Below are 24,673 nucleotides of genomic sequence, written 5' to 3'. Positions count from 1 at the left end.
CGCTTACGCTAAACAAATTTCAATTAGAAATTAATATTTCGTTAAACGCGAAAGCACGTGGATATTTCTTAAAAGTCAGCATGCATTTATCGCGCTTCTGAAAAGATCAAAAGTTCACCGGTTAGCGGTCCGAAAATTAACGGGATATTTTTTTGTTTCCGCGGTAAAGGGACGCGGGGAATAATCGATATCTCTTGCAATCGGTTATTCAACTGTTTTCAATGCGACGATTTGGCGGAACCGGCGGTAAAGAGAGACGGTTAAAGGAGCTTCGTTAAACGATCCTCCGATGAAATGCGGTAGTCGAAGGGGTAATAATTCCGGTGGTCCCAATAGAGCGCTCGTTCACGCCCGGTGTACGAGAATTTTGACAGTATCGCGCCCGCCGATCGGCAGGACCTAACTTACCGAGAAAGTAGCTCTCTTTCGTTCAACGAACCGATACGTTATAAGTGCCGATCTATATCCGCGGGACGAGGCACGATCTATCATCCGCGAGCGCGGCCCGGCTCGTACCCTTCCCTTCTGACCCGGCTATTGCTCGCTCGTATTGTTTCTCGCGTGATTGCCTCCCAACGTCGGACCAGCTGAGCGATACAATCTTGGACGACTTTTCATCCCGCGAGTGAACATGCATCGCGGCCGATCGATAATACCAATTGAGATGTGAGGCGTGGCGGCGGGCTGATTGAAACTTTCAGAAAAATGGAAAAAAAAAGAATCGTCCTCGTATATCTAATTTCTCAATTAAAAAAATTTACTTTCTCAAGAAATTTTTTTTTTTTTTCCTCAAGAATTATTTCATATTTAACCTTTCGATTATGATAGTTACGCTTCACGAAGACTATAGCGTCGTTATAATATTTATAATACACAAAAGACATACTGTTTCAAGTAGGATAATAGGAGATATCATTTCTGATTAGACGTAATCGTTAGATCACGATGATGATCGCCTATTGAAGTTTCGAATAAAGCGTAATGTTATCTTAAAATGTATGCAGTATTGATCCGCATGGCTGAGCAATGAAGAAGATACGACTGGATGATTTAAAATAATTACACGTGTGTTATCTTATGGAAAAGTATGGCCACTTCCCTTTCTCTAAAGACCTTAATGGCGCCTGGGAAGGCGTGTCCGTGCGGTCGCTGTAGCGTCACGAAACGCGTGTAGTTACCTCACATTCGATACTAATAGATTGTTCAGTTAAATCAACGTCGAAATACGTCGGGAGATTTTTTTTTTTCTAATAGCCCCTGAAACGAAGGGAAAATAATAATATTGCGGTCGCTAAAGTGATTCCAGCTACACCGAGTACCGCGAGCGACATGTTAAGGAACTTGGCAACGTTAAGTCAACAAAAGGAAAGAGACGAAACTCCGGGACGTTGTTCCGGAATTCCTTCCGGGCATACGAAACGCGAGGGAGGAAGGGGAGGGTGGACGATCCCAAGAGTTCGTTCCGAGTGCCATAACACCCAACACCCTGAGTTCTGACCCGGTAAGCACCCGGCGCGAATGCTAGGATGGAATCAAGTTGGCCGGAGGCTCATCGTCGGGACCGGCGATCCTTAACCGCCGCAATTTCGCGCATTCGCTCTGCCACGGATTTCCATCGCGACTCTACGCGGCGCGCGGACTGAAGCGCGAGGGGGAGCTCGCGGTGGAAGGGTTCAAACACTGCCGCGACAGCCGGGTCCGCGCACGTATGTATATACGCACGTGTACGTACATCCCGTGTACGCGTATACACGCGGCTGCATTTACGCTGAATCCTATTTGCCTCGGCTAAAATCGCATCGAGGGGAATCCCGTGGCAGGAGTGCCTTGGGAATAGCCTCCGCGCGCGCAGTCATTCCACCCCGCTGCGCTTTTCTGCCCCTCGCTTCTCAACCTCTCTTCTCCCCTCTAGTGTCTCGCGTCCTGCTTCCGCCACACCCGTGGCTCTCCGCAATGGTGCATCGCCACCACCGTATGCAGATGCATCGTTAGCATTTTTACGCAAGGACGTCGCGCCGGAGGGCTTTTATCATTTCCTCGTTTTTTCTACGTTGCTACCCCTCCGCCCCTCTTCGCCGTGCGAAAGGTGATTTAACCCTTCGCGCCCCGGCAGCTATCTGCGGGGAGTGGATAATAATGTTTGCGAACCAGAAGTACCTAAAGACCAGTTTCGAGTATAGACCGAGATTAACGGATCGCTAAGTATATCATTTTTTCTTTTTTTTTTTTTTTTTCTTATCGTAGAACCATATAAAAGAAAGGGTTATGAATACTTAAACAGTACTTGTTACCGCACATCTGTGATCGCGAAAAAAAAAAACACAGCCGGTAAAAGTTGGTTAACGTGATTACGACCTAAAGAAGAGTTGGTTAAGTTCTACCTTTTTATTACATATAATATGATCTAGAAAATAATACCCACCCAGAATTTGCTTTGTTCACGGAGCATCGTGAACTAGAACAAAAAGTAGCTAACAGCAACTTATCATTATAGTTAAGATCCAGTAAAGTGCGATTGTCTATGGTTCTATAGATATGATCTACAAAGTAATAACCGCGGTCGCCTAAGCACGTGGAGCGGTCTTGACACGCGAAAAGACATGTGTCCGAGTACTTGCAGATTACATTACGCGTATTACGTAGGTACGCTTATACCCCTCGGGTGGTAAATTCGAACTTTTCCCAGTCACTTTAACGAGAGAGACCCTACACTCGGCGCGGTAATGTGAGATATTAAAAAAATCTCATCTCGGTATCGCAAATCGGACGTGAAGCTCGAGCGTCGCGATGGACGCGGAGGAATTCCCGCATTAATCCGCCGCTCGTCGCTTATCGGTCGCATTATTAAAATGCAAAGCGACGAATGCCGCGGAGCGCGACGATACAAATCGACGACAAAGAGCCGCAGCCTGGCGCCGGGGGAAAACCGCGTGAAATATTTTAATAAAGCTGTCCGCGATTATTGCGCGCCACCCGACGCCCAACAAAACAATACGCGGGGATCCTAACGAATTAAACACCTCGCAATTGGACGCAATTATTTGGACCCCGTTGAAAATGCAATTCGCCGGCGTATTACGTAGGATTATGCGAAACGAGGGTGCACGGTCGCGCGCACTTGACGTAGAACGCCGAATGCGCGATTCGCGCTTTATTTCGCGATCGCCGGCCACACACGCGTACGGATAATCCCACGAGTCTTCCATGATTTAGCGATATCTCCCTGTTGCACCGACTTTATTAATTCATCCGGTTATTTGCCGTATCCTTCTGTCTTTCTCTCTCTCGCGTGCTCACTCTCTCTCTCTCTCTCTTTCTCTCTCCCTCTCTCTTCCTGCTTCTCTTTCATCCGTTATTCCAGTTATGCGCACGAATTTCACGAGTAGCGCACTGCGACTAGCGGTATTACGGGCTGCATCATTTATTCAGCAAACAGTCAGCGCTGGACGCGCGCGTCTGGGTACGGAGAGATTTACCATGCAAAACAATCGAGTGTAGCTGTACGTTATATACCCTTCGCAAGATTTTCGATGTCGATATCTAACCGAGCGTTCGCAGGCTCTCGCCGATCGCTCAAACTTCTTATTACGCTTCGCATTTATAGCTGAGCTCTGCGCGAGACTAGCACCTCGTCCCTCCACTGTCGGGAGGGAAATATACTCGGGCGCTCGACGATAGAGCGGCCGACCACGGGAAATTTCTCAGCAAGCCGCGATCCGGATTCGCGCATGTAATTCACATGGCATGCGCAATCAGAGTGATTTTGCTCGTTACATGCCAGTTACCGGCGTGGACAAACCGCTTGGGCGATCTCGGGCGCGGCATGCATATCGAATTGCAGCGAAGCGTCGTTCTCCGATGCGTATATCGCCCCCGCAAATGGCGGAATTAAAGTCGCGTATCGACCGGAGGGACGGCCGCGAGACGAGTAAGAAATCGAGCGGAGTAGCAGTCGGTCCGGCTGGCCCGCGGCTGGTCTGGTTCTAAGATTACGATCATAACGAAAAAGCTTTCTCGCTCCCATTGGATGCCAGTCGTTCTCCCTTTCCCGCTGGCCCTCTCCCGCACCCTTCGCCGCGCTCGCTATCGGATATCTCCTCTCTTTCACAGCGTATGAGAATGTCCGACGACGCGGCACCGCGCCGTATAGAGCATCGCGCGGCGCGCGGCATGCATTATGGAACGAGCGGGCAACGATTCTGCCGGAAAAATTGCGGACACGCGAGACGGACGCGATCTGGAGCCCGACCCATCTCCTCTCTCCACTTATATCCATCCATGTGGAGCAGTGTCTCCCAATTTGTTATATGGCGACTTTGAATTCTCCGGTATGCGTCATAGAGCTCGTAATTGCGTCGACTTTGAGAGGCGAGCGAAATTATTTTTTCGTTCTTTTCCTCTTCCTCTCTAATACCGCGACTTGCGCGCACGTTGAAGCTTCGTCAATTCGCATATATCAAATACGTCGCAAAGAAACGTTCGTTAAAGCGCGAAGCTTTTTAAAGAATATATCATTAAATTCATATGTACGCGACGACGTTGTCGACTTTCAATTTTATCTTATTGATGCGTATTAATCTTTAAAGCGCGTTATTTTTTTTCTCCCGTCAGACCGCGTAAAAAAAAAAATTGACCGTTCGCATACATAAACCACAAGAAACGATTGAAACAGCAAAAATTAAATAAAATTTATGCGAGATGTAGATTGAGTTTTTCATTTTTATTTCATTTGGCATTCCCGGGAATACCATTTGGGAAACACTGACATAAAGATATCTATGTAGATACCGATCTATGCGTTACCCACCTAACCACTCTCAGTCGACCCTCGCGATACTCGTCGTGGAGAGAAGATTGCTTTCCTATATCCCGTCCTCCCGGTTACGACTGCTTTCCATTTTGTAAGAAACGTCGGAAGGTCTCTATAATGTAAACGCGATGTGCCCAACGCTACCAATCACGATCGCATAAACATAAGCAGCCCATTTGTTGCAAAAGCGAATCGCGGATTTTTTTTTTTTAAACAAAAGCCAGCATAGAATTTTCTTAAAATTAAATTTTAAAATTACAGAATATTGTGATAATTAAATTTACGTTTCCAATTTTTATTTTATTACTTAAGTAACTTTTTTATTGCAATCGATATTAATTTAGAATTACATATCAAAGCGAAGTAAAATCTTTTCGAGTGGCAATTAATTATTTATTAACGTATGCCATGTTATAAGACTAGTATCGAAATTATGAGAACGAATTCATCGAGTTTCTTTTATACCGTCGCTGAAACAGCTTTATCACAATATTCCTTGGCTTCATAAAAATCTATCTGGTATAACGCGTCATAATCTCGCTGAGAAATTTAATAACGTCGGCATTACACGCTCCCGCCGAAATAAAAATGAGCGGAGGGAGCATTCGCGGTGTTTCTTTGACGCCTAACATGCAACGAAAAGCCGAGCGTAAAGTAGCTGCTGATAAATCTATGCGGGAGAGGGATAACTGGGGAATAATGGCGAAGCGAAATGAATGTTTCGCGGCGTGGACGGCAAAAATACGGTAAAAAAAAAAAAAGAATAGCTTGTGCGACGCGACAAGCGGTGTTCTCCCTTTTCTCAGTTGATTCAGTTCGCTCGCACGAAAGAGATACAGCGGGAAAGAGAGCAGAAAAAAAGAAGATGAAGAAGCGACGCACCTATCCCCTGGCCATATAGCAAAGAACCAGCCTGGAGACTGTCAACGGCTGCGTAACGCTGATGAAAGGGTGGATAGCGTGTAATCCCCGACGCGTCCGGTCTCCGAAGAGGGCCCCGTCCCCAAATGCGCGACTAACGACATTTTAAATTAAAAAAAAAAAAATATAAAAAATAAAAAAAGAAATAAAAAGGTGGTCGAAAATAACGTTGTGGCTTGGCACAGAATTCTCCTGGCTGTTCACGTGAAAATCCCGCGAACTAGATTAAGCCCGGCCCGGAGGAGCTTTTCTCTCTTTGGCGTGCCATAAGCGCGTCGGCGTCCCTTTGAATGACGCCTTGTTATTCAAAGAACCATCACCGCCGGCACTCACGTCGCACATGCACGCGGTATTAACTCCAAACTATTACGGCGGCGTTGAATCTAACCGCAGTGCGGACAGCTCGTGATATATCCGGGGAAGTTTACGGATCCCAGCCTCGCTGTAGCGGAATTAAATAGCAAAGTTAAAGCTACGTAATCGTCATAGTTTCTTTCACCGAGTTCAAAAATGACGTACAGATCACGCTATCTACATCAAATTGATCTCGAGCGAAATCACAAAATAATTCTCTTCCCTTCCTTAAAAAAAAAAAGAAACAAATCCAATTTCCTTATTTGTAACGTTGGACTTCTCTCATTTATCGAAAAGTCACGGTTTCTCCGTACGATTCGAAAGTTGAAAATTGAATCCGGACGGCACTTCTTGTATATTGAAAAGTACATTAATTTGAATAAAAGAGAGAGAGAGAGAGAAGCAGAGACTATTACATGTAGCCTGATTAGCTGATGCAAACGGCGACCACATTTATTTCATAGTCGCGCAAATTCTCTTGGCCACGATAAAAATTAACAGCATTGGGATGACGAGCACGTTATACGGGAACCGCATTTTCGCGGAAAAATTACATAAGGCAATCGCCTCCGCGGGCAAGTCCTCGATGTACCGAGTGTCGTGCAAAATGAGGAGAGCGCGTAATGACAGGCTGCCGGCTTTAGTGGGCATGATTGATAACTATCCGATGCGCCGATCGAAACGGGAGAGCCATTACTTATCTCCCGAATGACTACCATTAAGCGCGTTCCATCGCCGATGTTGGCGTGCCAGGGCGGACTTTACAATATTCAAAGAGGGAACTCCACTCGATCAGTAGCACGGAAATAATTATTCTCGATTACTCTCACCCCTCCCACCCCTTTACCCCCGGTGCTTTGCGTACACAAGCGGGATGTCGGCGTGGTTAATTTAAATATCATTGAGCTTTAATATGAATGCTCTACGCGGCGGCTATTACCACTTGCAGCTTTTTGTACATCCTAAACGATAGGAATCAGCGTACAGAAACAGATTAATATACGTTCTTTTTTTCTTTTTCTTCCCATTAAGGTAATATATTGTAATAAATGATCGATTTCGCAACGGCGGGCCTTGTCAAGAAGTTATTTAACGATGAAACTCGGGATTCTCCAATCAAATTTTAAAAGTATAAATTTATTAACGAAATCACGTCTTTCACGTATTTTAAATCATCTTTAATTAAATAAAAATTTAATTTTAATTTATTAAATTTTAACGTATTATTAAATCAAATGTATTCCACGATAGAACTTGAAGAATCGCCGGGAACGGTCGTATTTTCATACGATATCTTATCGATACTATACTGAATTGCTATATCTTTAACCACGTTTACTTAATGCAGATTATTAATTTCTCCAACATATTCGTTTTATAATTACAGCGGGCAAGAGTGCGTCTAAATTTGAACGCACTCGGGCGAGAGGGTCAAAAGAGATTTGCCGCATGAAATCTGATAATGCCTGATATACCGCACATAAAAAGGTACTCACCTGAAGGTGGACTTGACCGTTGTTATCGACCCATCCGATGACCATGTCAGCTCCTGCGCGGCCATCGTCCTTCGTGAAACCGAGCCCGACGTAGCCAAGGGTCTTCACTTGGATCTCAAATGTAACGTCCTTCTCATCGGGCGTCCAGAGTACCAAGAAATTGTTATCCAGGACAGCGCTGTGCTTCCATTCGACAGCGACGACGCCACCGACCAGCAAAAGGAAAATTGTGCCGACCGCAGTCTTCATCTTTCCGCGCGGTGCCGTTCAAAACATCTGAAACAGGAGCGACGCATACCTGAGGCAACTGTCTTATTTACGGAGGAGTAATTTATGCTACTTAGAGATGTAATCCGCTTAATGGATAAGGGAACAAGAAATAACGTTTATTCGCGTAATGTATTCCGCATATTACAAGGTAAGATACTCCTAAGTTTCCCCAAACGCGAAATTCCATACGAAATTAAACGATTAGAAATGATACTTATTGCGCTACTAATAACTACATAAATTGAAATCGTGAAACGCGGATTTACCGTTCGTGAACAAAAAAAAAAAAGAAAAAATAAAAGAATTTATTACCCGCCCGTAACTTTTTCATTAATGATGAAAAGTTTAATAAATATCTACTTGGGAATGTAATTTTGCGCCATTAAGCGTTTTCAGGAAATAACGCTAATGCAATAAAATGCTAAATGTCGGTAAAACAATGTGTACACACGCGTGTTCCAGTCGGTTGCATTTTTAAAGACAACAAAACCGTTGAATTTTCAAATACGAGTAATATTGAACGTGCTCGATATTTTTCTTCGATATCGCGATGATCGTGTACGTATTTTTATGCCAACGTTGTTGCCGATTACGCGACAAACGCTTTTTGAGATATTCGCCGTGTTTGAACCGCAAATGATCACTTATGCATGCCGTGTGTATTTGTGCACGAGCATCTTGTTGTACAGCGCTTGCTTTCTCACATAACTCGTACGACAGTCGTACACGTCGCATTTTATCGTTCTTAAGCATTAGAGCGGTGCTGTGACCATTTAACGCTTGCGTTCCACTCACTTCCACTCCTTTACGAATAAAATCTCGTAAATCTATACGCGGAAGTTTCAAACAAAAGAACGGATATTAAAAAAAAAGAAAGAAAAATTTGTATTAAAGTAAAATTAAAAAGAAAGACCGTATCAACAATAATATGACGTCCAACTCGTTTTAGATGTTGGAATAACGCTTATATTCACAGCGTGAAAACACATCCGACGAGTAAGCCGGCCGCCTCGTTTTCCCAAGCAGAAATACTCATAAATAACGATCAACGTCACGATTAATTTATCCTCGCGCCGGCGTAGTGGCCGGTATTGCATTTTCAAGAACCAGACAGGGCGAGCTTAATGGACCGTTATTCAACAAAGACATTATCGCCTGTTCCGCGGTAAAAATTGCTATTGACCTCTTTATCGGCGATAACACTTTGTTTCTTCGGGCATAACGGGAGACGCGAGGCGAAGCAACGGGCGCTTCAATGGAGGAGGGAAGGGAGGGAGGGAGGGAGGAAAGCGCGAGAAAATTAAGTTTCCGGCGGAATAAATTCGCGAACAAAGAGAATTTCTCGTTTTACCGCGCGCGTGTCTCGAAAAAGGGATGGGCCAGATTGAGGTCGGCCGGGATAGCCGCGCCATCGTTTATTTTGCATTTTCAGCAATCAGGCACGTCCCGCGAGGGGAAGGAAAAAAGTCAATTTGTACTTGCGGAGTAAGCGCTTCACGCCGAGCGTGGCGCGAGTTAAGGGCGAGATTGCTGTAGCGGCGGCAACTACTACGAAGCTCCGCGCCATCCACGAGATCGCAGGTGTGGCTGAAAACACGCACGCTCGGAAATTTTTTGCAGCGAAATTTATTCGATTGAAAATATCGGGGAGAGGCGCTACATTCGAACGTTTCAATAAATTGGTAAAAACGGGAGATATTGGCGCATTGTTTGCACGGATTGTGCAATACAATTTCTGCCGGGCGGGTAGTATTACTAATAAATTCTAGAATTGTGGAAATATATTTTAACCATGAATTTATCGGCACCGAAAATTAACGGCGGACAACGGCGCGGGTTTGATAGTCCATGTTAACAATTATTGCGATCAACGAGATTGAGGTAATTATTGCGGATAAAAATCCGAACGAGGCAGCGCGGTAATAAAGCCGAAGGGAATTGAAGTTCACGTGGGATTCGTTTTTCTCCAAGCGCCACCGCAACCCTGTTAATGTTTGTTACACAGCTTGTAGCTCGCTCTGTACAATGCTTTTTCAATGCTTTTTTTTTTTCTGCTCGGCGACCGCGATAAAGCGGAGATGAGCGCGCTTCATGGAGATCACCGATCAACTTCAAGTGCACCGATGAAAATATAGAATCCCGATCGCGTGCACCTGCGCATCGCAACACGCACGTGTGACCTAGGAGGCGAGGATGGGAAAGACGGAAGGGAGCGGGAGCGGGTTGAACCCTCGACCAGGAATCGACCACGGATCTGCAAACGACCGTTTCAATTAACGGCGACAATGGCACGGCGCATCGGCCGATGCGCCGCAAATAGTAAGCCAATCCGGCGTGTACACGCGCGAAAATCATCGACGAATTCGGTATCAAATACCAGCCGCCGAACTGGTTTAATCCCTCGCGATCGCGCGGTTCGAACCGATGTTTGCTGTGGCGAATATTTGCGACGTAATTGTGCAATGAGCTTAACAGGATTGCATTTTGCGCAAACGAATCTACAAACAATACGGTTTGTCTATTTTCTTTTTTTTTTATATTTTTTAATCATATAATAGGTACATCGTAATTAAAATCTGGCAACGAATTAATAAACTACTTCAATTAAATAGAGCCGAGGTGTGTGATTTGTCAAGCACGATATATTTTTCTCGATCATCGAGATAGGTAATTTTAAAACCAATAATGCAATGCAAAATAACGCCCGCAACGCTCGTAGTTAAAAAAAAAAAAAAGACGCGACCATTCGGATTAAGAATCATATAATTTAATAGGGGTCAAGGTGCGCGGCATTACCGACGATCGTAATTGGCCTGATTTACTGGCGCACTAACCGCGAAATTAAAATCGGTCAATTCAATCAGCAATAGTGGGATGTGAGCGGGATATGCGTATCAGGAGAGCGACGTTACGCGGAAATAATTGGACGGGTCGAGCTTGCATACAAAGGAGAGGCGACGGCCAGTTCTATCGATTAACAAAACCGACGTATCGGGGAATCAGATGTATAATACGAGCTTACGCGAATTGCAACTAAGTGACATGAATTAAACATTTGATTGAGCTTCAATTATAATACGTTAATTTGAAATACAAATTAGAGAAAATAAATGAACTTGTAGTAGGAAATTATGTTGATCGATCGATAAAATTGCTTCCTAAATTTACACAATGTTTTTAAAAAAAATGTTAATGTTACATTAATTAAACTTGATCACATCAAACATCAACTAATTAGAAAAGATTAAATTTAAATTAATTTATTACCAAAAAAATTATAAAAAGAATATTTTTATAATACTTTATTAAAAATTTCGTTGTGACTTCGTGAATTAGCAGTTGAAAAATATTGCAAAAATGACTACAATGTAACACATTGTTCTGGCATATTATTTTCCACTTTTTTCATCAAGTGTATTAATTTAAAAACCTAATTAAATTAGCTTCCATTAAAATAACATTTTGAAATTTGATTTTCATTAAAGTAACCACGTGGAAAACTATAAGATAAAAATTATTTTTTTAATAAAAAGAAAAAGTTTCGCTCCATTAATTACCACGTGGAAATGTTGTTGCGGATTAAATCGCGTTCATTTTCATTACGGAGCGCTATAAATCTATGGCGTGACATGCTGTCGCCGCGTAACTTCTCTTCTGTTTAATCCTCTTTGGTTTAGCCAATGACTATCCGCCGCCGTCGTACGATTGGCGGCTCGAAAACAATCGATGCAATTAACAGTAGCGGCGCGTGCGACGTGCACGTAACGTTCCGTCGAAGTGATGCATTGGTCGCAGCAGCTGCCCGAACCGCTCCGGTGCAATGGAGAAACGTCGGCTCAAATTGAGAGGACACAACGGTGGTGGATCGCGAAAGGGTGAGCGCGCGGATACCGTCCTCAGGGCGAAAGGGACGTAACGAAGGGAACGCGGCTCGCAGAGGACGGAGCTACCGCGTGGGTACGGTTTGATTTGCGGCGTGTCGTTCAGTCGATTGCTCTCCAATTGCGCCCTGGCACCGACGACATCGGCCTGGCACGGTTTCCTCTATACAGGGTGCTCGGTCAAGACTCGCAACGATTTAACAAGTCACGTTCCGCGACGAACCCGCGACAGGTTTCCCCGTGACTTTCGAAATTTCCAAATAATTCACGTCGGTTTTGAAAAATATTCAATTTTTCATTAATGTAAAGGGTAAATATACGTTTCCAGTACGGTATTGCGAGACCGCCGTGTATGCACACCGACGCCAAGCGCAACGGGGTGCGACGTCGCACGAGGATGATAAACCACCCCCACGGTCGGTGCAAACTCCACCCTAAGATAAATAAATCGAGGACCGATTCGCGAAAACGACGCGAATCGAAATGTTGGTCGTCCGATAAATCGACGTGTCGCGTGTACGGAGGCGTGAATGGGCGAGTTGGCAAATAATGAGCGCTCGACCGGGTGCGAGAACCTCATCGGAATTGAGGGTGTACAAATTCGCGCGGTGATAGTGCACGCACGCACACACACGTGCACGTCTGCCAGATGATCGATCGAATTTACTCTCTTCGTATTGTATTTCTTTTCAGTTTCAAGAATGAGAAAAAGATCGCGAAATTCCTGCTTTTACTCAACATTAAAAAAAAAAAAAAAAAAAAACTGCAGAATGCATATTTCTATAAAGCTCACTTGCTCACATATTCTTTGACGTATTTATCATTTTTATATTCACGTACGTATATAATATATGAATAATATATAATTTTCAAAATTAATTCCAAATACAAAAACCGTCCGATAGAGTTATCAGAAATTTTATTTTAAGACGACAGTGGGAAGAAGCATTGGCGAACGCACGCCGAGTTAAATTATATTCTCACAAAACACTTCAGACATGCGAGCACAATTGTCGATCGGTGCACTTCCGTGTCGCGCGTCGTTACCCCGCGTTGATTTACTTGTTTACCGGCGCGCCGGCATATTGATTTATCCGAAAGAAAGCGCATCGCACCGTCCCCGAAGTCGTTGGTGTATGCAAAAACGCTGGCCGCGATGTATGGCGGCAGCATCGGGGAACAAATAAAGCACGATATCGCCGACAAATGTCAAAAGCAAAACTTGGGTTCGCGAGCACGTGTTGTCCGTGTGTGGGTGAGGCTCCGCTTGGAATTTCACATAAATTTCAACACGCCCGAATCTCTAGCTCAGTCTACTGCCATTGGAAATATCGTCCCGCCGACGCATTTACGCGATCAATAAGTGTCCTCAAACACCGTGCTACCTATACATTGTAAACTTTTCCCGGCGCCTGTAAGATTAATTTTAATTTTCTTAAGAAAATCTATAATTACCAACCGTAACAATTAACGCATAGACAGATAATTAATAAAAAAATTACATTCAAAGCGCAATAAATATATCGCGAGGAATCTTTTTCTTTTTATTATTAACACGCTCGATATTAAAAACTATCGGTAACTGAGAAATTTTCTATATTAATAAAGGTCTCAATTAAATTTAAGTATTTCGAGGCATCGTACTGTCTTAAGCGGCAAACGAGGTCGACGAACTAATATCGAGAGCGTCCTCGAGTATGCACACGACTGCATCCCATCCATCAGGCTGACATCGGTCCTCTTCAGATGTCGAGGAAAAAAATGAGAAAGGAAGGATATACAAGCCGACATAGCCAGGCACCGAACGTACCAATTAACGCCCGTAAAATCGTTCGATGTGGTGTGAAGATGTCTGGGACGCGATCCAAATTGCGTTATTATCGCGATCGGGCATCCGGAGTCCGAACGCGTTACGGATGATGATCAAGCTGAACGACAAGCGGAGATGGCGGATTAATAGAATGAACGCGTCATCCGCGCGGAAATAACGGAATCACCGATCGCGAGAAGTCAGCGCGTCTCAATATACGTATAGATATGTACAATCCCGGCCAATTTCCACTTTGTTAATTGCTAAAAACTATTTGTGCGACAAAACGCTCATTACGGCATATCGCTATGAATATGCAGGTTTAATTATGCAACTTCAGCTTGCGAGCGCAATTTGGTAGAGCACATGGAGGATCTGAAATCCGTAAAAAAAAAAATACACATCCGCTAAACTTGAAATATTACCAGCGGCGTACATCGTTGTTCGCGGAGAATTGTTTTTCACGGAAAGATATATCCGTTTCACGAAATTACCAATTCAAATTTTCACAACGTCAAGCTGACGAGAACGTACGTTGTTATATTTTCTCCTTTTCCTCGGATACACATCTCATACGATGAGAATGAAGGATTAATTCATAGCGTGTCTGGTACGCGCGACACACTTCTTTTCTCGTTCGATTAGCTAAACAAAAAATTCAACAATGTCCTTAAATAAAAAAAAAAAAAATACGAATAGAAAAAAAAGGAAAAAAAAAAAAACACCGGGCGTTCTTATCCGCAGTCGTGACAGCTACAAATGAGTGTACGTACGTGACTCTGCGTAAGACTGCTGGAACTTGGTGCACCGTTTAATGCAACGGTGCCCTCGCTAATCGCGACCGTGCACGTTACTTTAACAACGCACGCAACGTCGGAAGGAGTTACGTGAGCGATATCGCGAAGCGCGCGACGAGCCGTCGAACGCATTAATGAAATGAGTTTTACCGTCCGGAGACACGAAAACTCTAGCGAAACTCGGAAAAGGGGAGCTTTTTCTCGGGGAGCTTCAATCAATCCCAAGCGCCGCAATTGAAACTCAGGCTCTGATTACTCTGATGTTGATCAGCTGATTGACTAGTTGGCCGAATTTTCTCCGCCTGTCTACATCTGATAAAAATTTGACCCGTCGCATGCCAGTCGCAACAAAAAAAAATTTCAACCGTCATAAATTATGTTGTAATCAATTTATACGCTTTTTTCTTTTTCTTTTTTTTTTTTTAAAGACTGTTATTCACAGTAATGAAAATTTAATCTACTTCCAAGCAATTTTAAACTAGAATTTAATAACCTCAGCTGAATATCATTGGCAAAACTACCATTCGGACAAACAAAGTCATCCGGCTAATCCGGATTGTCGGTGCATTTAGGTACGGACACTTGTATGCTAGAAAAACCCTTTGACTTTCATCGCTTTTTATCGCGAACGATTTACACAGTAAACTAGGAGAGAACAGAAACGAGTCACAAAAGACCTGCGATATTTCCATTAAAAAAGCATTTCTACAGCATTATCGTTTACGTCATGCATGAAGATTAATAGCTCTGTGTGCGGCAAATGGAAAGTTAAGGATCAAAAACAAATAGATATCATACATCATAACCCACAGAATAACGAGGTCGCAGAGTTCGATATTATCATGAAATCCACAATTCCGATTTTTATTAACATGCACGTACATACAAAAGTATGTCACGTTGCAAACGAGCTTTTCCAAAGAAGACTTAGAATTTTTTTTTCATATTTTAATTATTACATTTTTTCGATATACGCCTCTTTTTAATTTATCTATTTATATTCTATTTTTTTTTTTTTACCGCAGATGACAGAATGCGCGTTATTAAATTCGGACGGTAATTAATTATATTAATTTCTTTAAGATAATTACGATTGAATGATCTACGGCCGACGACGTGTTGTTAGTTATTTCCCATTTTTTCGTCCATCCTTCCGTCCTTCCTTTCCTTCGTGGCAGTATTCTAGATTATTTTGCCGTCCGGCAGCACTTTAAATCCCTTGAAACTATTCCACTGCTTTTTTTTTTATAATCACTATCACTCGAGAGACGAACGACCGAAAGAACGACGGATTATCGCGGCGATTTTTTCCGATTTAAATTAAGAAACGCGACGAACGATCATACGTTGTATTAATTTCCATTCCCGATATTCGTAGCGTCACTTACGTCCGAGTCTTTCTGTAAATCGTTCTCAATCTCGACGCAAGAAACCGACGCGATGTAAACGAGGTCCTTTTGATCCTTCGATCAATTCCCGTCGATAGAACGAACCGAGAAGTTGCGTCGAGCGGCGAATGAAGCGAAGCCGCGATGCGAAATATTCTTCACGCACTTTAATCTCGTTCAAGTTCCTCAAATATCACTGGCGTGTAATAGAATGAGAATCACGATCGCGACGAGAGAGACGGGCGATGTGCAGATCTCTCACTCTAACGGTGACGGTTGCCGGAACCTGCCGAAGAAAGTTTTTTAATGGCCGCTCGGAAATGCCCGAGTAATACGCGGGGTAATTCACGCCGGACGCTCCGCGCGCGCTGCTCTCGCGACGTAACTTTGTCCGTCCGAAGCATTTTTTCGACGCACGAAACGGAGCACACGGCGATGAGCGGGATGACGGAGGAGTACAGAAACGATCGTTCGTACTTGACTCGACGACGTCGATACTACTTGGTGTGCGAAAACTTTCTATGCGCGGCCGAAAATACGCGTAGCTGCGGAGCGATTAGCGACACGTCCGCACGTCCGAGGCTCCGCAGCTAGACTGACCATCAGAGATTTCGGCCGTTAGAGGGAAGAGGACAACTGCGTAAAAAAGTGAGACAGACGATGCAACTCGGCCGTTGATTGGTCGCTGCTCGTCTTGCAAAGATGGAAGACCGTGTTCCTGTAAATTCTCGATAAAGATCTGCGACGATAATTCGCGACTGTCAAACTTTCGACCACGAGCCGAAAAATGAAAGAGCCGGTTAGTGACCATCGTTTCCTATGCCTTATCTCTTCCCGCACACCCTCCCGCGCCTCCCTGTAGGTTCGATCGTCAATTGAACGCTGTCTCCTTCTCGCGCGGAGTTCTCGTGAAGGCCGAGCTCGACGAGCATCTGATTTGTTTACGTTTTTTTATGCGCTTGGCGAGCTCGAGGCGTCCTCCACCAAAACAGAAGAGCGTCGCGTCCGACGCTCGAGCATATTTTTCTTTCGCGATTCCGAGACCAATCGTTACTTTCTAGTCAGCTGTTCGTCGTCGTTATAAAACTCCCGTTCGAGTAAGCTCCAAAAATAATCTGATACTCCGAATATTTGTCTGTTGCTTAAAAATTTATTTCTTAAACAGTCGCACGGAATATAGTAGCGCAATAAAGCGATCCTTAATAACAATTCACGCGTAACATCAATTTTTTATTTTAGAATAGAAAACAAAGTGGGTAACTCGGGCAATGAAGATCTTGTTGTAATAAATTATTTCATTATCTTGCGGATAAGAATTAATTACCACTGATTTACTAAATAATATTAAATTATGATCAATGGCATTATGTTCACTTAATCGCCATTATTGTTGAAGAGTTTAATGAGCCTGAAGCGAATATACGAAAGCTGGAATAGATCGATATTAATACGATGCTCAACGTCGTTACGCACAATGAATAATCCACCTACCAATTCTAATTGCAAATGAGAGCGTATTCTATGTATGATCGTTGCAGCGATTTAGTGATTTAGTTGATGCAATGGTTTGTTAATTGTGCCTAAACACGTCATTGTATCGAACCAACGAAGTTCCACGAGCAAGCGTGGACAAAGTTAAAGCTTGAACTTCCTTATTCGTCAATTACTCAAATGATTTAACGCGCCGTAAATTCTAATTTCTCTCAATTAATAAAATTCAGTTCAATAATAATTTTTTTTTTTTTTATTAACAATTTTATAAAATCTTTGAGAAAATTGTCACGTTGTGTATAAAATTAATACAATAGCTTAAAATTAAATTCGATGGTAAAATTCATAAATAAATGTGAAACACTTTTTGATTTCAACATGTACCTAAAATTAAACTAAAAATTTTGAAAAAAAATGACAATTAATAGACCAAAAAAAAGCTGTTCCATTAAATTTCAGGAAAGATATAAAAGTATGTGTCTTCTATTTAATTTTATTCAAATTGTATCCTAAAATTTTAATTTAATATTTTAACTTTATTTGAATTAAATAGTATTTTTTAATTTAACTGTTAAAACAAAATTTTTTTTCAACTCACGTTTGGTTAATATAAAATTATATTCTTTGAAAGTATAATAAAAATGTTACGAGGATGTATAAGATACTACAAAAGAAGGTGTGTCCTTTAGTGTGGTTTGCCGCGACAGGTCTATAAAATTACTGCAGCATTACATCAATTAATTGACCAAACGTACAACATTATCGAGTGAAATAAATTAATCGGAGAACTCGACCGGATGGACGTTATCTTTATGGGATATTTTAGCTATACCAAAGTATATATATACAGATAAATACATATCATTGACAGACAATCAGATAGGAATGCTAAAAATGTCACGCAATTGAATTCATTAGCACGCTTTTAATGAACACCTATGCATTATTTAAATAATTTCCCCAATTGAGATAGCAGTCGTTAAAATACCATCGTAATTCATTACCGATTCTACCCAAATAATTTTTCTATCATTATCTTTTATTTTCTTCTTCACTTTTAGAAGCCTCGTTAAATCGTAATTTGCGGTAAAATTGAAAAATAATATTTTATATCGTTCATATAACTACAACTTAAATATATAGGATATTTTTAATAAAGTATATTCCAAAAAATTTCAAATACCTCCGAGCAAATAATTTCTAACTGAATGATACATTATCTATTTTCGTAATATAAGTTTCGCTCTCGAGAAACTTTTAGACATCTAGCAATTTAATGCAAATTTCTTTTTTAAAAAGGGAGGGAGGGGAGAAAAAAGAAGAAACGAATGAGACTAGTGTGATTCACGCGGTTCGCAGTTTTCCCTTTTAAAAATGGCCATACCGAATAAGTTCGCAAAATCGTGGTATTCATAATGCACTAAGTGTAAAGTTTGTATCGAAGCCGCGAGTTGCATCGCGAGGCAAACGACTCTGTGTGGGAGTGGTGCGCGGAAAGATAAACTTCGAAAGTTAAAAGTAACTCGAAGAAAGAAAGGGATGGGACGCAGAAAGCTGGAAATGAGAAAAGGAATACCGTTCCCGTGAGAGCGAGCGAAAAAGAGAGCGAAAGAGAGAGAAAAAGGGATGAAAAGGAGAACGAAATTTATCATACTCCGAAAAGACTCACTTACAAGACAATATTAGACAAAGGAAATATAATTGTTTGTGCAGAAATTTTTTTTAAATGTATAATTACTTATTTAACTATAAGTTCATTTGTAATCGTGCTCTACTTATGTTCTATTTCACTTGGTACTTAATCATTAAGCGGTGCACCGTTTATAACACCTCTAGAACGAAAATGGGATCGCAAGCTCCTCCGTCACGTTCGCTCGTGATAGGCTCGCTAATTACAACGTTCAGCCAATTAGCTTCTTGAAAAACGACGAGGAGACCGCCAGACCTAGTAGTGCCGATTAACGCAAGCTTGTCAAAAGTACGCGAAAGAGGATCTCGGCGACCTATTTCCCCTTTTTTTTTTTTTTTTTCTTTTTCTCTTTTCTTTCTTTTCTCGCGATCTCGGCTTTCCCACGGATTCGCTTTGCGTTCTTGCTCGGAGGATTTAATTACGTTTCTATGGACTCGGGGCAAATGAGGGAGTAATAGGCCAGGAGTACGTCATCGTCGAGGCTCTCTTCAGGGATCGAGGAAACCTCGACGACGTCAACCGCGAGACCGCGGCTCGGCTTGTGCCCGCAGATGAGCGTTGGGTATTCATAATTGGTTATTTAGCCTGCGGAACACACTGTGAGGGTAATCTAACTCTTCTTAACCCGCATAAGGAAAAAAGGGGGAGAAAAAAGGAAGAAGCGAAACGAAAGAAATTCCAGTTGTTGCGTGCCCTCGGACACACAAGTTGCTTTTACGTTGCTACAATTATTTTTACCGGTCTTTAGCGGCAAAAAGTGTCAATCTAGAAAAGCATGCCGGTGTATCTGTAGATGTATAAAAGCTTTACGTGTAAAAATTTCCTGCTTTATTCTTTTATAAAATATAAAATACATATGTCGTATTATTTTTTTTTTATTACGTTGAGAGTGAAAAAAATATTAAAAAAGAAAAAAACATTTCATCGGTTAATATTACAATATGTATATTTTATTAAAGTTGTTAATTATACAAGGCACCATACATCGTGTGAATTATGAACTACTGAATAGTCATTAATTACAAATGGAATTGTTTAAGTTTGTAAAAAATTTCTATCGCTAATATAGCGCTCGGCGAAACGAGAATTTGCGAAGAATTCACATTTTTTTATCAATAAGAACACGTTTTTTGGAGAATTAACGCCCGTATAGTGACGAGCTATAGCGCGAAGCCGATAGATTCAGGTCAAAAATGTATAAGGCGGATAACGCGCGCGTTCGCGCATGCGAGAATACATCGCCTTCGGAATGCATAATACATCGGCCGAGCGAGAAGGGACAGCGGTGGCGGCAATGGAGGGATAATATATAGCCATCGTAACGTCACTATAAATATATTATGAGATAAGTCTCCGAACGCGTTATCCCTTTAAAGTGAGGTCGCGAAAGCACCCGAGGACCTACGGAATGGCCGATGATGACGATACTACCGGCGGATGATGATGGTCGGAACTTCAGCAAATATTTCTCGCCCTCTCGGCCGTAAATTCTCTTACGAGTTGAAGTTTACACGGTTATCCGTCCGTGTTCCCGCGCGATATAGCGATGACAGGAATGACGGAACGTTGTGCTTTGTGTTCCCGAAATGATTACGAGGGCAAGTCGACTTCTTCATCCTCCGCGAAATGCGAAAACTGAACGACACGTCGTTCAATAATTCGTAATAATTCGTTAGCTCGTTGCGCCGAATAAAAAGTTTAAGTAATTTATCATTTTGGCTTTATATTTTGTTTGGCTGGCGGAATAGCAGTGTAAACCGGCTTTATCGTTAAATTGCCTATTACAGTTACCATTCGGATAGCTACGCTTCCTGTAGTAGTCGACAATGTTCTCTAAAAGCCAGCATCGGCTATGCACAATCAGCACGTGTAATGGATCTCGTCGAGAGATATCACGCTGCAATATTCGTATCTTGATCGTTCAACGCTCGCTTATGACTATCTTATAACACTCAACGTTCGCTTTAATCGTTATCACTTTAATCAAGACATTGTTACTTAATTCTCGAACTTGAATAATTTAAGCAAATCAATATTTCCCTTTGATACAAAGCAATATTAAAACCCGTGTTAGTAAAAAAAATTAAAATAATCTCTATCGAAGAAATTTCACCTCCGTGACGTTATAATATCACAAATAATTCAACAGTTTCGCTTTTCTTTTCCAATAATGACACAATAAAAAAAAAATTAATAAAAATAAAGATAAAAAAATTAAAATCCATCTTTTCTCAATGTATTACACACGTCGCTCTCGGCAAAATGCACCGTCGGCGTTTTACTCCGTGCGTGTCGGAAGAAAAGAAAAAAAAAAAAAAAAAAAGGCGTTACCGTGAGAAGGCTAGGATTGGGCGAGTAGGTAGACCTGGTGCGTTAAGTACATTTAAGACACCTTTGTCCCCGGTACCGCAATGATGGCTGCTGCGACCGGAACGTGTGCGGCGTGCACCTGCGGGAACGGAAGCGCAAAGTCACGCGCTCCCTTCGTCGGCGGCATCGCGCGCGAGGGGCGGCAGGACGAGCTCGCGGACGATTTATCGCCCGCGATGCCTCACGACGATAGACACGTACGCAGGCGGTGTCGAGACAATGGGTAAAAAGCCGCCGACGCTCCATTCGCGGCCAATATGCTTCGGGATCGACATCGAGGAACGGCGGATCGCCAGACAATTCTTCTAGTTATCGCCGAATGGAGGGATCGCGCGAAGATCATTGTGCGCGAAGAAGAACAAATAGTCTCGGTTGATTGAGAGACCGGCCGCGTAGACTTGTTGCGAAAGGGAGAGATAAAACGCGAGGTCCATCATTTTTTTTTTTTTTCTTTGTATTCGAGCGCGAAGTTTGTCTTTGAATACAAGGCATCAAATGTTGCGCCGTCTCGCACAATGATCCAACGCGCTGCGTTTACCGCGCGTTGTATTACTAGGCCGACGTCTAATTACGATTGCATTGTGCTGGAATGTGCAAGGAACAAAAGATACAGGTGTACAATTAACTCATTCCCGCCTACGTTTATTTCACATTTTTGCCCTTTGTTCGCTGTTCCGAGCTCTCTCTTTTTTTTTCTCTCTTTCGTGCACTTTTGACTTTGATTTAATTGCTTTCCTAGCGAGACTGAGATTTTCTCGTTATTATATAATACGCATGTAACTGAAATGGTTGCATCTTCAATCAATGTTTTGTTAAACGTATCGCGTGCATCATATATTTCCAAGTTACACATTGCAACCATCGCAGAGAAATCGTATTTTTCTTCTTCTTCCTTTTAGTATCCAATTCTCGTTCCTCTAAGGTATATCTTTATCACAAATATTTATTTGCGAACAATTCAATATGTGCCGTGAAGCATCGAATAGCTTTCAGAAGCTCACTTAAAACGTCGAGAACTTATTTCTTGTTCGACTATAAATGAATTTACGTTATTATATGCGATGTCGTCATGGAAAAATAGCCGCAGTTTATCTAAATTCGAAGTAATCCCTTTTCGATTTTTAACTTTTAATGTTCACCTGGGAGTGCTTTTCGACGTTACTTTACAATGACCATTTTCGATTCTGTAAATGGGTTTAATTCCATTTAAGTGAATCGACTTCGCCCGCAAATTCACGAAAACCTTTTCTACGTAATGGCTCAGGTAATTCATACACGACCCAAAAGCAACTTGGCCTAATCTAAAAAGTCTTGTCGGGTCCAGGAAGCAGGCGGCGCAATTACTATGGAAAAATAAACAGCGGTGGAGCTGAGCGCGGAGCGGTTTCATTATCGGGATTGTGAACGGCCCGGAGACGGCGCGTAACTTTCGATTCGCATTCGGAAAATACAGCTAAGCGCGATTTTCCCCTCGACGTCGCCTCCCGCGATTCGCAATCTTGCCGATCGTTTTTCTTCCGGCAACGTCCCCCGCGAGGCAAATTAAATTAACGGGAGCCTTCGAGACGTCTTCGGGGGCGAATAATTGCGCGCTTAATTGTGGCGATTCGTTTCGAAGGGCCGACTTCTTTCTGCCCGTTCCATCCTCGCCAAACCCCATTCAATGGGATTCTCATCATTGCTTTCCGGCCACGCTAGTCGCGGAATCATTAGGCGGTTATATATAATGCAATAATCTGCGAGATCGTCAATTCTTCAAATTGTAAAAATGTAGAAAACACTCGATGATTTTCGTTGAATTTTATTCGTTGCCACAAACAATCAAATCGCAATGTAAAAGTAATATAAAAATATAAAATATGAACAGTCTTCAATATTGTTCGCCGTGACGGCGGGTTGAATTTTGTTGTAACTTAATCAATAATTAAATTACCGCGTTATATGTATTTGAAACTAGATATTACTTATGTATTTTTCCTCGTCTTTTTAAAATGTCAGACGTTTTAAAACTAAGACGGTATTTTCTCCTAGAGGAAGTCGTTGTAAAAACCAGCGCACGTATCCATAATCGTGACGATGATCCATTTACATCATCTGTACTGGCGAGAACTGCAGTTCTCGCGCCAGTAAAGATGCATACAAAGTGCGAGCTCGCGGCGATCGGCAGCGATTGGTGCTGCCGACGATTTCCTCGCTCACCACGAGCCTCGTTATCACGTGCTCCGGGGCGAGTTGCAAATCGGCAAATAACTGCGACGGTGGACCGCGATGAAGAAGCCGCGAAGAGGGCCGCGAAATCGACCGGGAGAAAATCGAGCGATGAGAGCGCGTTCCTGCCGCGAACGAATCGCGCGTAATGAGGGATAAACCGCAGACCGCTCTCGCCGCAGATGTGGATAGATGCGAGAGAGACCGGTTCAAGGATAGTTCAGGGCTCCTCGCAAAGCGTAGGGATCTCGAGAAACTTAATTCCTACACCGGGAATAAGAATTCCATGCTAAACTTTTTCGCAAAAATAAAACCTTGAATTCAGCTTCGGCGAAGTAAGTAAGAACATGAAATAAAAATGCAACCTTTCAGTTCTTGAAATATGAAACTTTCAAATATAAAAATATGTTTTTGCTCCTCAAAATTTTTAATTTCAATTTTATACGCGAAAGCTCTAATTGTGAAAACGCGAAAGGAATATTTATTATGCACCGTTTTAACGAAAAATTCCGAGTTTCCATTTTATATAACAGAATTGAAGTTCTTAAGAAAACCGCGATCCTACGTAGCTACGGTATCTTTATATCGGTCTCGAGTAGATGCATCAAGACCGGAGGTGGTTCGTTATGTACGACCCGATCCACGCGACGTGAATCCATCTGAGATTCTCGAGGCGCTTCGAGGCGCTTCCGATTGCGATCGATGATCGCCGCCGTTGCGGCAAGATGCATTCGATTACTGATGCTGAATGCGGTGGCATACGCGGAAGTGCATACATATGTAATAATACACGTTATGACAAAGCGTTCACGCGAGAGGTACGTTATCCCAATACGAAATTTGCATATTTGAAAATTCATAAAAGGAAATAGGCACATAATTAATGGCACTTAACCGACCGTGAAAATTTATGAACTACGGTGTTTATGATACCGTCGATAAATTATTCGCACGAACAATGCGACGTCCTCTTAATTAGTTAATAATAACATAATTTTTAATATGTAACAATAACATCCATAAAAGTGTAATATAATCGAGATGTAATTTGCATTTTAATTATATAGCTTCAAAAGTATATGTTGACACACATAACATATTTTTGGTACATTCTCTAGAGTTTCGTCGTAATCTACCTTATCAAGTCTTAATTGAATTCAAGCGGCTTACGGTCCCATGTAGCTACA

The 24,673-nt window shown here is 42.3% G+C and overlaps 1 protein-coding gene across 2 annotated transcripts in view; it reads right to left on the bottom strand.

Moving 5' to 3' along the window:
* Olf413 (DBH like monooxygenase olf413) overlaps positions 1-24,673 on the bottom strand; it is a 174,998-nt gene that overhangs the window by 76,738 nt on the left and 73,587 nt on the right. The window contains exons 1-2 of one of the 2 annotated variants that reach the window (XM_070669137.1): positions 15,431-19,381; positions 7,582-7,857 (exon numbers count right to left, since the gene is read on the bottom strand). In XM_070669137.1, the coding sequence (XP_070525238.1) occupies positions 7,582-7,830 (249 nt within the window). In that variant the 5' untranslated portion in view covers positions 7,831-7,857; positions 15,431-19,381. Of the gene's footprint in view, positions 1-7,581; positions 7,858-15,430; positions 19,382-24,673 lie in introns of those variants that run through there. The other variant, XM_070669136.1, reaches the window with a different exon arrangement.

Source organism: Cardiocondyla obscurior, linkage group LG18, assembly GCF_019399895.1.
Source record: "Cardiocondyla obscurior isolate alpha-2009 linkage group LG18, Cobs3.1, whole genome shotgun sequence".
NCBI classification, from domain to species: domain Eukaryota; kingdom Metazoa; phylum Arthropoda; class Insecta; order Hymenoptera; family Formicidae; genus Cardiocondyla; species Cardiocondyla obscurior.
This window is presented reverse-complemented; position numbering and strand designations above follow the sequence as displayed.